The sequence below is a fragment of the Aptenodytes patagonicus genome, chromosome 1, assembly GCF_965638725.1.
Source record: "Aptenodytes patagonicus chromosome 1, bAptPat1.pri.cur, whole genome shotgun sequence".
In the NCBI taxonomy this organism is placed as follows: Eukaryota; Metazoa; Chordata; class Aves; order Sphenisciformes; family Spheniscidae; genus Aptenodytes; species Aptenodytes patagonicus.
Genome location: NC_134949.1, coordinates 6,524,099 through 6,537,740, shown reverse-complemented (window position 1 = coordinate 6,537,740; position 13,642 = coordinate 6,524,099). Strand labels below are relative to the sequence as shown.

The 13,642-nt window shown below is 39.7% G+C and overlaps 1 protein-coding gene across 1 annotated transcript in view; it reads right to left on the bottom strand.

Annotated features, from left to right (window-relative positions):
- CDC123 (cell division cycle 123) overlaps positions 1 to 13,642 on the bottom strand; it is a 40,198-nt gene that overhangs the window by 5,876 nt on the left and 20,680 nt on the right. Inside the window, exons 9-11 of the mRNA XM_076353329.1 lie at positions 11,723 to 11,845; positions 7,400 to 7,428; positions 1,555 to 1,683 (exon numbers count right to left, since the gene is read on the bottom strand). Of these exons, the coding sequence (XP_076209444.1) occupies positions 1,555 to 1,683; positions 7,400 to 7,428; positions 11,723 to 11,845 (281 nt within the window). The remainder of the gene's footprint in view (positions 1 to 1,554; positions 1,684 to 7,399; positions 7,429 to 11,722; positions 11,846 to 13,642) is intronic.

Here is a 13,642-nt window from a genome sequence, read left to right as displayed (position 1 = left end):
TGCTGTAATAATGGAGCTATAAGGAACTTTGGGCAATAGTATCTACATAAATATGTGGATAAAGAAAATCTTTACGTTAGAATCCCAAACTTGTCTTCACAGGTTCCTTGTTTAAACCCATGTTTGCAAATATTACCTTACTGAAATGATGATCTAAGCTTTCCAACCAATTTACTTACTGAAGGAAAATATACCTCTACAAAATACCCCAAAATATCTCTAAACGCTCAATTGTAGCAACAGGTTTTGGGTAACTTGATATAATTTTCAGTTCAACACAGTGACATGCAACATAATTGCCCACTGTATGGCAATAAGCAGCTTCATTTTAAAGACAGAAGTTCAGTAACTTCACCCAGATTCTGTGATCGGATGTAAGCCCAAGCATGAAGACAAGTCATTCTACTTCTCATCCAGGCTTACACCAGAGAAAATCATGTAAAGCATCTGGCACCAAGAAAAATAAATACTCAGAACAAAAATCCAGGTGTCCCATGGACAGCTCAAGAATTGGGAGTGTGTTTTAACAAAGGAGACACAGCTTTTAGCAGGAAGGTTCACTGAATGGGTTTTCATACAGCAATAGCCACACAGTGAGACTAAGAGAAAATGGCATGAATGATTGCCTGCAGAGTGGTGTATTTCCCTTTCAATGTTTTATGAAAATGGCAACAGAACTAAAGCAAAGCTCAGATGTTAAAATCAGCTCAATAAAGCATGTCATTTCAGTTACCTCTAAGGCAGTTTAACAGGTAGAAAATAAAGAAAAGCCCATGCTATCTGACTAGCCATCTCTCCTCAGACAACTACCAAGTGTTTCCCAAGATCAAATAACATGCTACTTTATATCTTCTATCCAGCTGTCCAAGTACTCGTTAAGATGTAAGGACTCGGTCTCAAGCACGCAGTGAGAAAAAAGCTGGAGTACAATTAAATGAAGACTATTCCTCCCTCTCTGTATTAACGGGAAGTTATTTGTTTTTATGGAGGCAATGCAGCTTGGAAGAGGGATAGAAAAGCCCTGCTCTGCAAGTCCAGGGAGTTCAACCAGAGGACAACGCTTCCCTGAGGGTATTTGATCTGAGGAAGAGACAGAAGTTAAGCTTCTTTCTGCCTCCCCCCAAACATAAATCTGGAGCTCTGGGAAACTGTATGACAGATCTCAGGAACAAAGCAGAACTTTAAGTGATTAAATAGAAAAGTAACAGATTTTAAGAGAAATTGAAAAGAGCGCATCAAAACTGCATAACAGCAAGTTTCATGGCATCTTCTTCGCCGTGTGGTCAAAGCTGCAATATGGGCTTGTACTGTTTGAACTAAAAATTCCCTTGCAGGCATCTAAAACTAGCATACGATACTTGTTGAGATTAACTACTGCCTAATAAGGTAGATTCTACTTACAAAGAGTTAAGGACATCCATTTACTTCAATGGGATTTGCATCACAATTTGATTATAACAAAGAAAGAAAGAGAAAGGAAAAAAAAAAAGAAAAAAAAAGAGCCATAACGCCTGTTGGATTTGTTAGCCAGCCTCCCTCACCGCAGGGCTGTACCTGTTCTGTTGCTTCCCCTTCACCCTGCTCTCCTTTCAAGTTTTTCCCAGAGATCAGTTCTTCCCACGTAAACAGCAGGGAGTCTGTTACTTCACCAAATGGGTTAAAATCTATTAACCAAATCTTACCCTGCAATGTAACAACAGAAGAATTAAAACAAGCCACAGAATTAAAACAAAAAGAAAAACAAAATTGGAACACATATTACTGTAGTATGCTTGGTCTTTAGACAAAAAGATGTCAAAATTGAAATCACCTGGTTTTAAACACGGAAAATATTCTAACATCCTTTACATTAGACACAGTTTTAAAACACAGCAAGCTATGACTTACTAATTTATTTATTTGTTTTAAACAGAAGATCAGACAGAGCTCAAATAAACTGAATTCAGTTCTATGCAAGGTGCTTTCAGATGAGACCACAGAAGTTCTGTCTAATCCCCCCTGGTCCTCCAAGATCCCCGGACAGCATGAACAAGGAATGGGGGGGAAAAAAAAAAAAAAAACACACCAAAAAAACCCCCCACAAACAAAAAACCCACCCAAACAGGGATTTTGCTTTCCATCAAAATCCACCTCAGCACTGCTGTACATTCAGCAGTCTACAGGAATTGCTGTTCTTGGTCTCAGAAGGGACTCTAAAAAATACAGGGTCTGCAAAATGCTAGCAGAGATCATGAAAGCTGAAAGGTGTTGCATAGATTTAGAGAAATAAAGAATAACTTAAAGGCATTTTTAATATAGCCATTACTGGTAGTCCAGACTAGTTTCTCCTGCCTCATCTTTAATACATTTGTGTTCCAAACAGTTCTGGTAGTATGCACAATAGCATGCCTGGTTTACAACTGAAAAATGAAAGCAGAGAGACTAACATGACATATTAAAGGTAACAGAGACGTCTGCAGGGGAGCAAGAAATAGTTTGCGTTCCTTGAGTCATCTCAAGATACAACCCCCACCACCGGGCCATCTTTTCTTATCGAAGAAAGTGTCATCTATTCTAATAAAACAAAACATTATAAAAAATTATAATGAAATACGACTACAACTGCTAGTAAGAATTCACAAAACAAGTATTACATCTGGAAGAAATCAGATCTATCAAATATGGAAAGAAAAAGGTTGCTGTAACATAAGCAGGACTGAAGGGTTTTATTGTGTTTATTAAAGATCAGCTGGAATTGGGAACCAAACCTGAAGACTGTGTAGCTACTAAAAACTTACGTTGCTTTCTCTTTCTTTCCCTCATTCCTGAAGGATCTTCTTTCTTTAAAAGATCTTCCCTATCGTGATAGAAACAGAAGGTCTCAGAAGGGACTCTAAAAAATACAGGGTCTGCAAAATGCTAGTGGAGATCATGAAAGCTGAAAGGTGCTGCATAGATTTAGAGAAATAAAGAATAACTTAAATATCTTCAATGATTTACACTACAGCCATCTGGTTTCTAACTTACAAAGATGCTTTTGAAGCCTTCAGTCACAGAGTAACATGGAGACTTCCTCTCCCACTCACACTACCTAAGCTACCGCCACAGGCACTAACACACTATAGAATAGGAAACGCATGGAAACCCATACAATAGAGAACAGAAATGCTCTGGCTGGTCTGTTATCATCCATAGCAAGTTACTCATGCAGGTGGGGGGACTGCCAGCACAGATGAAACCAGTGATAGTACCTGTAAACTGGAACTGAGCCAGCACCCCGACCAGTGAGTGTGTGGTTGCACGCAGGCTTTCACAGGTCTCTCTCTCTCAGGGCAGATCCACAGGGTACAGCTCTTGCAGAGCAAATTTTAACAAGCCAATGCACCGCAACAGCAGGACTGAAACCAGACGGCTACAAAAGAAACTGCAAATTGCGGGGACACAGACCTGAGTGGTTTCTTACTTGTTTCGGAAGGGTGAAGAAGCACAAATCTGCATGGCTAGTTGCAACACTTCTGCACTAATCAATGTACACCATCAATGCAGAGAGCAAACAGGGGCAAGCTCTGCTAGCATTTTCCATCTCTGTTCCTCTTCAAAAGGCAGTCATAAATTCTCATTATAAGTGATGTTTTACTTTTGCTAATGGGGACATCTTGTTAGCTCCAAAAGGCAGCAGCAGGAGGAATCTGTAATTTTAGATTCATTCTATCACACTAGAAAAACAAGCTAATGAACCAGTTTAACCACAGACAGAAGCAATGGCTGGCAAAGTTCATTCAGCAGTTCAGAGAATCTTTCCTCGCATCAGAAATGTTTATACTTAATAAATAAAGGACTTCCCTATGCAAAGCTTTCACAGAGACTCCTCCTCGCCCCAAATATGTGAAACTCAGCTTTTTCATAGAAACTCAAGATCATTTCTCTAGAGAAGAAACGTACCCTGGAAAAAACTGAAAATTGTTTTTGAGACTACTGAAAGCAACACCTGTTTTTTGTGAGCACCCAGCAGTATTTTTCCCGTCTTGCAGACAGCCATACACCATCTACACCACCAACTGTTTCCTTGAGATGGTCTTAAATCTGCACTGAGCTTTGGTAGCTGCAAATTGATGAGAAACGGCAAAACAAACTAAATATCCCTTTTCAGGGCTCATTGAAGGGAGTGTATATAACTCTGGGTCAGTAACCAAACTGTCTTTTCTTAAGATTAAATGCTCTTTCAAGTCTTACATGCAATATCATGATATAAATGTAGTTTCAGATGACTTGCACTGTGTATCTAAAGAGCAGTAGTAAAGCTATTTATCTGCCATCTTCTAGTATTAGTAATCTTTGTCATATGAGAGCACAGAAATGCACAAGCCAGGAAAGCAAAAGTTGTGCATATCTGGAGGGGAAAAAAAAAAAACGCCAACCAGTATGACATAAGATTTTTTTCTCGTCCTAAAACAGGAACCAATAGATTTACCATATCATGTCAGCTTCATGCTTTGTTTTACTAAAGCATTAAGCAACATGCCGCTGAAAGGAAGTGCCTATGACAAAGACTGTTTAAAGGAAGTTAAAAAAGATAGATAAAATGCAAACTGAACTGTTATATCTCCCTAATTCCAGCTGCCCCTTCATGCACAGTGACAATGCTCACAAGGCAGAAACACAAGCACTAGTTTGCACGTTAACAAGAGCAGCTGTGAGCTAGCAGCAGTCTGGAGCCACTCACTGCATTTCTTTGTCTTACCACAGTGACTTGTCTTGAACATGGTTACAAGTTGTTAACACCTGGGAGATACACAAAGAGCAACAGCAGAGCTGATTCTCAGGCTTGTCAGCTGTTGCACAACGATTGTGAACTGCTAGCAGAAAAAAAAAAAAGAAAAAAAAAAAAAGACGTGGATCCAAATGAAAACAGGCTACCAGTCCTGCAACATAACCTCTTCAGGACTAGGTCTCCAGATCATCCAGCTTGGAAGACTGTATGGCAGCGTTTTTTCCTTAAAAGATGACTTGTCTGCAAAGTCAGGCACTAGCTCAGATGAGCTTGGTGAAGAGAGTGTAACAGGAAAGGCAGACACATAAAAGCTTGTTCTCAACCAGGCCAGCACTGCTACTATGCCACCCTCCAACTCGACGAGCAGGACCTGTGGCAGCCTACTCCGTACAGTATCTCGAGTAACTAAAGCAAGCATGGGGAGGGGATTGCTCTCATTCACAAGCATATCAAAGAACAAGCTTCTCCAAGCTGAATATGTAGAGTTGAAAGAATTTAAAATAAGCAGACACTGGACATTTCTCTCATTCTGTAGGTGAGGCTGCCGTGCAACCAGCCTGATGAGAAGCACAGGCTCTGGAAATTAATCACACTCGGCAACATTCAATATTCTTTTGCTGCTGGTAACTCACACACAAAGGGAGCGATGAATAATACAGTCGCAAACCACAAAAGTATGTGTGAAAGGAGGAGGATCTGACACACAAAGGGCTATCTGGCAGTTTACAAGACCTGAGGGTAGAAGGCACCCAGAGATATCTACACAGATATATTTTATCTTGACAGATGAAGAAACACTGCTCATTTGAGATCACACAGGCTGAAACCTTTTACTTAAATAATCTGCCTTCATGCCTCAGCTGTGAGGCAGAGTACCCAACGGCAGAACCTGGTTCAATGCTGAAGCGTTGCTCCTCATTTTGCCTGACAGCATCCTCAAGTCTGACGATCTGAGCCTGGGCAGGTAATTTTCATTACCATTCAGCATGGCTGTTTTTAGCCCATAGCCTGATTTTAGGTACCTACGTTAAAAGTTCTGCTGAGTAACAGCACAATAGTTGTTTTCCACATGACACACATTCCTGTTTAGTTTCTGTTTTGCAAACTACGGCATGATTTACTGTTACACAATTACAAAATACTTTAGCAACATTCAAAGTCAGAATCAGGACTTACTACGAATACTCCCAACTCAACTCAAATAAAGACATTCTCCAATCCCATAACTGTAAACAAGTCAAGCAGTGAGACTCATAAATGTATACAGCAAAAGTATATAGCCATTTTTTTTGCAGTTCTGGTTTAGGTTTTGGAAAAAAATAAGCTAAAACAAAGACTTACTTCTCATGCACTAATGTGATTCCCAAAATCAGGTTGTGATTCCCAAAATCAGGTTTTGAGGTTTAAGGCTACATAATGCATTTTTGGTTGTGGTTGCTTTTAAACCAATACATGCGTGCCTTTCAAGCACAATTCATCTGACCTACTTCTCTCTATTGACACTAGGGGAGGTCAAGGTGACTAACTCTAATATTGGCACCTGAAGTTCAGATGGGACATTTCTCCCCACTCCGTCACTATCTGGATGTTCAGGGTTCTGATCTGCCAAGCACTCAGAACCACAGCTGGAGCAGTTTGAAAAGAAAAAATTAGCTTCCATCTGTCACAAACTGGGCACGCCACATTCATATACTCTTTTGACAACTATCCCTTCGTACCCTAGACTTTGATATATGAAGTACAAGTTAACATTTTCCAACCTCACACGGATAATCTGAAGAAATATTAATGATTAGTTTTGATGAGTTCAGATGCTATAGGGAAAAACATCGGGGGGGGGGGAATAAAAAGCCCAAGGAATTATTTTTTATAAGAATCCCCAAATTTTTTTTAGTGAGCAAAATATCACCCCTGCCTTATTTTTTGAAATATCACAGCCATTCTGGCTGCATGTTCAGATACGTTTCCGTCAAAAGCACCCAGAGTAAACACTATGCAGAGGGAACCTTAGCAACAGGTAGTGCTTCACTAAAACAATTTAGTAATGTTGCACGATATTAAGTACCTATCTTAAAAGAAAATGCCCCAAGCCTGTCAGTGTTTAAGAGGCATTTGGACAATGCCTTTAATAACATGCTTTAATTTTTGGTCAGCCCTGAATTAGTCAGGCATTTGGACTAGATGATCGTTGTAGGTCCCTTGCAACTGAAATACTCTATTCTATCCTAAATTATTTCAGCAAAGACTCTCCGTGTCATAATGAAAACTAAGTTGCCTTCAGTTGATTCATAGAACTGACAGAATTTCAGCTGAAGCCAAAGTTATGTGCTTTAAGACAGACTACTTCTCTGGAAGATATTTACTAAATAATTACATCACTGGCACAGACATATTTACACCCCTAATCCTATTATTCTCCTACTGTGAACAGTGTCTAACATAGAAAAAAGACCTGGGGAACAGAATGATAACATCAAGTAGTTTGGGTTTTTTGTTTGTTTTTGTTTTGTTTTGGGTTTTGTTTTGGTGTTGGTTTTTTTTTTTTTGCCAGGAGTGCTTCTAGGAAGATGAAGCTATTATTTGCTTCATCTCTGTAGCATTTCAGGAAGAGTTTCCACAGAACAAACATATAACCTATTGTTCACTTACCCTGCTGTCTCTGTACACATCAAAAACAACTGAAAAGGAGAAAAAAAAAATATGTTAATCTTAAAAGATATATAATTTCACAGAAGATGTCTAAATCTGAATAGATACTTGTGTACACAGCACAATCTACAAAGTCAGTATGTCTAAAGAACGGCAAGCCAGAATTAGGTTCATTTCCAGGAGGGAGTTGAAACATTTCTAGAACTACTGTTAATGCACTGAGAGATCAACTGCCAGGTTTTCCCATTTAATGCCGGTTTCTTCTGTTGATTTTCGCCCCCAGTGAAGAACATTTGATAAACTCTTAGCACAGAGAGAAGCTTATCTTTGACATTGCTGCTGTTTGGTTTACAGCACAACGGAGAAATTTCAAGGAAGGATCAAGACTCCACCGTGCTAGACACTGCACAAACAATTAATATGAGAAAGTTCCTGCTTGAAGGAGATTAGGACTTCAGCAGATAACAAGACAAACCGGTTGTAGGAACAAAGAAGTTGGTGGGCGTGCTGAGGAGGAGGTGGCAGTGAAATGGCTATGTTTAATGTAACCCAGAGCAGAGACAGCACACCTACTGATTATCAACAACTCTTTCAAACAGACCCTTTGCTACTCGGTGATTGACGCAAAGCTGCCTTGCAGCTCCATTGTTGTCCCTCCCCTTGACTTAATTAAGCATGAATCTTTGTACCTGCATCTTTCTATTCACTTCTGTTCTGTATGGTTAAACAAATCTTTGTCTTTCTATTCAGCTAGGGAAATCGACAGATAAGCATTCAGGCATGACTACAAGCAGCAGTTGTACCAGTTTAACAGAAAGAAAGAAAGAGAAAAGCCAGATTTAGAAAAACCTCAGAGAAATGCTGTGCTGTCACTTCCTTCACTAATAAGGAAGGGAATATTTCAGCTAAGAGATTTCCCAATACATGTGGGATAAACTAAACTCAGGATATGACTGAAGAACCCTTGAGCCTCGGTGACTACTCAGGAAGCTGCCTGTCAGTAACACGGATGTTGATTGATCATGTCCATGCATGTAAAGCTACTCAGCAGCTTAATCTAACATTTCATGTGAAGTTGGCTGGGCTAAGGGCAAACCACAACTAGGCAGCACCAAAGCCAGTCACGTAACTGTTTTTGACCATATAGGCTAAAAATCCAAACAGCTTTTTGCACAAGCTCAGCTACGTCAATTTAAAAGGTCACTCTGGAATTAAGTGCTATGATTTTCTTGAGAAGACAAGCCCTTGGTGGCTAAGCCATCAATGTGAAGAGGAGCACAGCAACCCTAAGTTTCTTCTCCAGCTGAACTTGTTGCCTGTACCATGTACTCTCATTAGTCATATTTCATTAATGGAAAACTTGCATCTGAGCTTTATTATAAAATGACACCTGTCAGCTTAAAGCAAGCCTGTGGCAATCATTGAGGCTAATGGCATTTAGCAGAATTTACATCCCTGTTAAGACAGATTGCACGTTGGTGACTAGTTCAGAACACTCACAAACACTAAACAGAGAAGAAAACTTGAACTGTTCCCTCTTCTTAGGGACCACCTCAGAGCAGGAGTGTCGTGTGCCAGCAAAACTGTAGTAAAGCTTTATCAGCAATTGCTCAAAATGGAGGGTAAGCCAAGGCCCAACTCTACAGTAAGTATCCATACCTCCAGAACACTGTTCAAACTGGGCTCTTATGAGAGGTATTTAGAAGGTTCTAACATCATTTAGAAGTATTTATAAAGCATTCACCCATCTGTTATCCTACTGCTCTGACTCTGCAATGCTTCAGCTGCTCTGACTCAACTCTTCCATCTGGAGATGCTACCAGACCAAGAGGAAAAAGCAGAGCAAACAGCATCAAAATCCCCAATAAAACAAGAAGTCAGGAAAAAAGCTGTAATACCTTTTCTTTTAAAAGTGAACAAACGAGCAAACCCAGATTTTTATTGTTAACAACACACATGCTACCAGACAGTGGATCAAGGGATAAGCTGGGGGATGAATGAAGGCTGGTAAAAAAAAAAAAACAACCAAACCCACAACCAGAAAACATTTTCTGCATGGCATTCCTCTGCAGAAGGACAAGTCACCAGCATTTAGTGCCTAAAAACAAAAGGTTAGCAAACCTTCATCTCAGAAGGCCACCTCGAAACCTCCTTTTCCCAGAAGGTAACTCAGATGGCATAGTTTTATGTCCTTTACATAAGATGCCACTTCAGACCTTTCAGTTCACCAGACAGCAGTTTCAGAGCCTAAAACTAGGCATCAATTTCCAAAAATAGTGCCCTGAATTCTTATCTATCAGTTGATTACATACCAGCTAAAATTACTTTGGAACACAGAGGAAAATTAAAAGACAGTAATCAGAATGTCAGATCTATATGACTGATCTTACTTCAAAACATTAGGCCTATAGACCTATTAAATTAGTATACCGATTTCCAGACTACTAGTCTTCTCCAAGGAGGGGTCCTTGAGAACTTCTCTGGACTGAAATAAAGGAACCCTGCAGAGTCAATTTATTAAGAATTTTAATATAAGACAGACTGGCATTAGAAGGATCTTTTTCAGCAAGTCAGACAGGACAGATCTATTTGACTGCTCTGGTGGCTCAGGAAAACAATTAACCATGTTCAAAACTTACCTGAAGGTTGAGTACTCAAAGCTTTATAGAAGACAATACAACTGCCAGACAATTCTTATGTTTACGTATTTTACTGAACTGAGGTTTGGCCCACGCCAGACCCAATTTAAGTTTTTTCATCATATTTTTCACCACTCCTGATCACCCATCACAACAGAACACTATTCAATTCTCACTAAACCATGTCAGGAAATTATTTCCAATACAATTTGCAAAGGACTCCGCATTTAAAGAATAAGACAATTTACTTGGGCTGCTTAGGTGTATCAAATACCGTGGCCTTTATTCAAAAGTTTAGCAGCTAAACTGCCATGCATCAATATTCTAGGAGAAATTATTATAACTTTGTTGTGGTTTAATCCGGCAGGCAGCTAAACACCACACAGCCGTTTACTCACTGCCCCCCCCCCCCCCGCCCAGCAGTGAGATGGGGGAGAGAATCGGAGAAGAAAAAAAAAGTAAAATTTGTGGGTTGAGATAAAGACAATTTAATAGGACAGAAAAGGAAGGGAAAATAATAATGATAAAAGAATATACAAAACAAGTGATGCACAGTGCAATTGCTCACCACCCACCGACCGATGCCCAGCCAGACCCTAAGCAGCACCCACCCCCCGCCCCAGCCAGCTTTCCCCCAGTTTATGTACTGAGCATGACATCCCATGGTATGGAATGTCCCTTTGGCCAGTTTGGGTCAGCTGTCCTGGCTGTGCCCCCTCCCAGCCTCTCGCTGGCAGGGCACGAGAAGCTGAAAAGTCCTTGACTAGCGTAAGCACTGCTCAGCAACAACTAAAACATCGGTGTGTTATCACATTATTCTCATACTAAATCCAAAACACAGCACTGTACCAGCTACTAGGAAGAAAATTAACTCTATCCCAGCTGAAACCAGGACAAACTTACTGAAAAGAAACTTACAAATCCTTTCTTCAAGGAATACATCAATAATTTAGCAGCAAACATCTGACAACATCTTTATAAACCAGTATTCTTCTTACTACTGAATATCTTTTGTTAAGCATTTCCTACCTCACTTCTCAGGTTTAGAATTTTTCTTAATTAAAAACAAGTATAAGGGGAAAAAGCCTTCCAAAAAAAAAAAAAGAAAATCATTATGCATTCTGAAGGGATCTTTTACTCATTTGTCGTGTTTTCCTGAAAAGCTCCAGCCTACTCCTTCAGGGTTTTTTTGTTCCCAATTTTACAGTCACTCAAAAACTACACTGCTCTGCATGCTCTAGCCACAAGAGCTATAAGACTCTCCCAAGTTAAAAAGAACCAAGCCCTGTGAAAGCAATAGCTATGAAGAGAGAGATGCATATCCACAGACTTAAAATATTGGGGATGCCACTATTTATTGAGAAGTACCCGTTTTTCCACTCATCTCCAGCAGCAAACTGGAATTTAGCACATTGCAACTTGGTGCACTGTGGAGGAAATGAGCCTGGCTCAGCAACAGCAAGGGGGCAGGAGGACAGGTCTCATTTCTGTGGAGTTTGCCCTACAAGCCCTTTCAATTTCAAACCTCCCAGTACCCTGCAAAAGAACTTCAAAGAGGTAGACCCTTCATTTCTGTTTTTAAGTCTTTGTAACTATGTATGCAGTAAGTATTTAAAAACCTTCATAAACATCCTCCTTCCCTCCCCCATGCTCCCCTTGCTAATTGAAGTCTTAACATACTTACAATCTTCATCCAAGAATTTATACTGTATGTGTTTCTTGAAAAACTCCTGTATTGATCTACAGATCTCCTCATGTTGCTTAGAGATATGATCGTAGTATTGAGTGTAGTCCCTCTGCGATATACCTGTCAATAATTTTAGTTGATTATAAAAAGCTTTAGGCATGCAAAAAACCAACCAGACAAAATGCAGTTATCAGAGACACACATGTTATAATTTATATTTCAGAAGACGGGGTTCTCTCACGTTTCAACCATTAAGAATTACTTACTGTTTGACTTTATTCTCCAATACTTAAAGCACTTCCATTAGGAATTTTTTCCTTTAACAGTTCTGCCCTACATTTTGTGAACCTCACTTCATATGTACACTCTTTGACTATTTTAAAGTGAATTTCAGGACGAACCTTTGCCTGCATTTAAGTATTCAGTTCCTGTCTTTTCCTTCCAGTTTTATTCCCTCTGGTTACTCTGGTCAAAGACCTTTTCTGTTCTGCACATCAGATATAGGGACCAGAATTTGGAACCGTGAAATGGAAGGGGTAGAGGCCAGGCTTACACATTAGCAAAGACGATAGATCCTAGCATACCATAAAGATTCTCATTTAACCGATTTTTTTAGGCGTGGGATAAAGCTTATCTGTTTGATAAGACACTACAGGTGAAACCTTAAATCCTAAAATCAACAAGATGGCATGCAGTCTAGTACCTTATTTCTTCCATTTGCCCCCCGCAAGGGCTGTCTTGCATATCTGACGTTAAATAAACTATTCCAGCTACATCACAAGCTCTTAATTTCAGACATTTGTTTGTCTACAAGACAATAGTTTAAGCTGACATCAAAAGGATTATATGCTTGCATGCATCTTAAGTGACAGAAGTTCTCATACAGGATACGTCAACATAAGTCACTGCAACACCCTGCTGGACAAATGTCAAATCAAAACCTGCCCCATCAATGCAGAATGAGTAACTCATGCTATTTAACGGAAGAAAAAGCCAGAATCCCCCAAGATGTATCAATGATGGTAGTTTGCTATTTTAACCATATACAAAATGCAGAGATTAAGTTTTACTATAAGACAATGCTGACTACCTCCAAAGATGTGCTCTTAAAAAAAGTTCATATAAAGTTTATGATGTCAGTAGAACTTTGAATTATTCATACCACTGCAAAGCTTAACTCAGGTCTAAAAACAAAAACCAAGAGATGGTGGCATCTCAGGGGATGCAGATGTGTAACTGGAAAATCATTCACTACACTGTGCAATATCACTCCTTAGCTTGACTGGCAGGCTTATTAATTTTAAGAGCATGGGAACATACTGTGAAAAATCTTGGAACTGTCTTCAGAAATGCAGCTGGAGTGCTAGCTAAAAAAACCCCATACTGGTAGATCTACTAGGTTTCAAAACCTAGTAATGAAACATAGAGTGTTTAATTAGCCAGCATACAAATGCTTTGAGGTATTTGAAAGTAAATATCACTATAGATATTCTATAATAAATCTACATTCAAATGTTTTAGAGGTTGTTACAGTGATGCATATATCTGGCAGTTGTGGTGTTCCAGCAGCACATAACAGGACAGGATTCAGCTCTTCCCCCTTTAAAAAGCTATGTCAGTAGTCATTAAGCAATACCGGCTTAATGGAGAATCTCTGCTATTAGCAAGATAAACTCTGTTACAGAGAACTGTAATAAACCCTGCAACTGGCATAAATGGAGAGAGAATGGGAAGATGAGTGTGGAAGCACCAGAAGGAACAGCCAAATAAAAGGGCTATGAGAATGTTGACAGCACCTAGATTAGCACATCCCGAAACATCTACATGGAGCTCCATAGGATACCCAGACCGGGAAACAAAGAACATGAGTACGTTCCTGACGATTCACAGAGGTGGGACAGGATGGAGAGACAAACT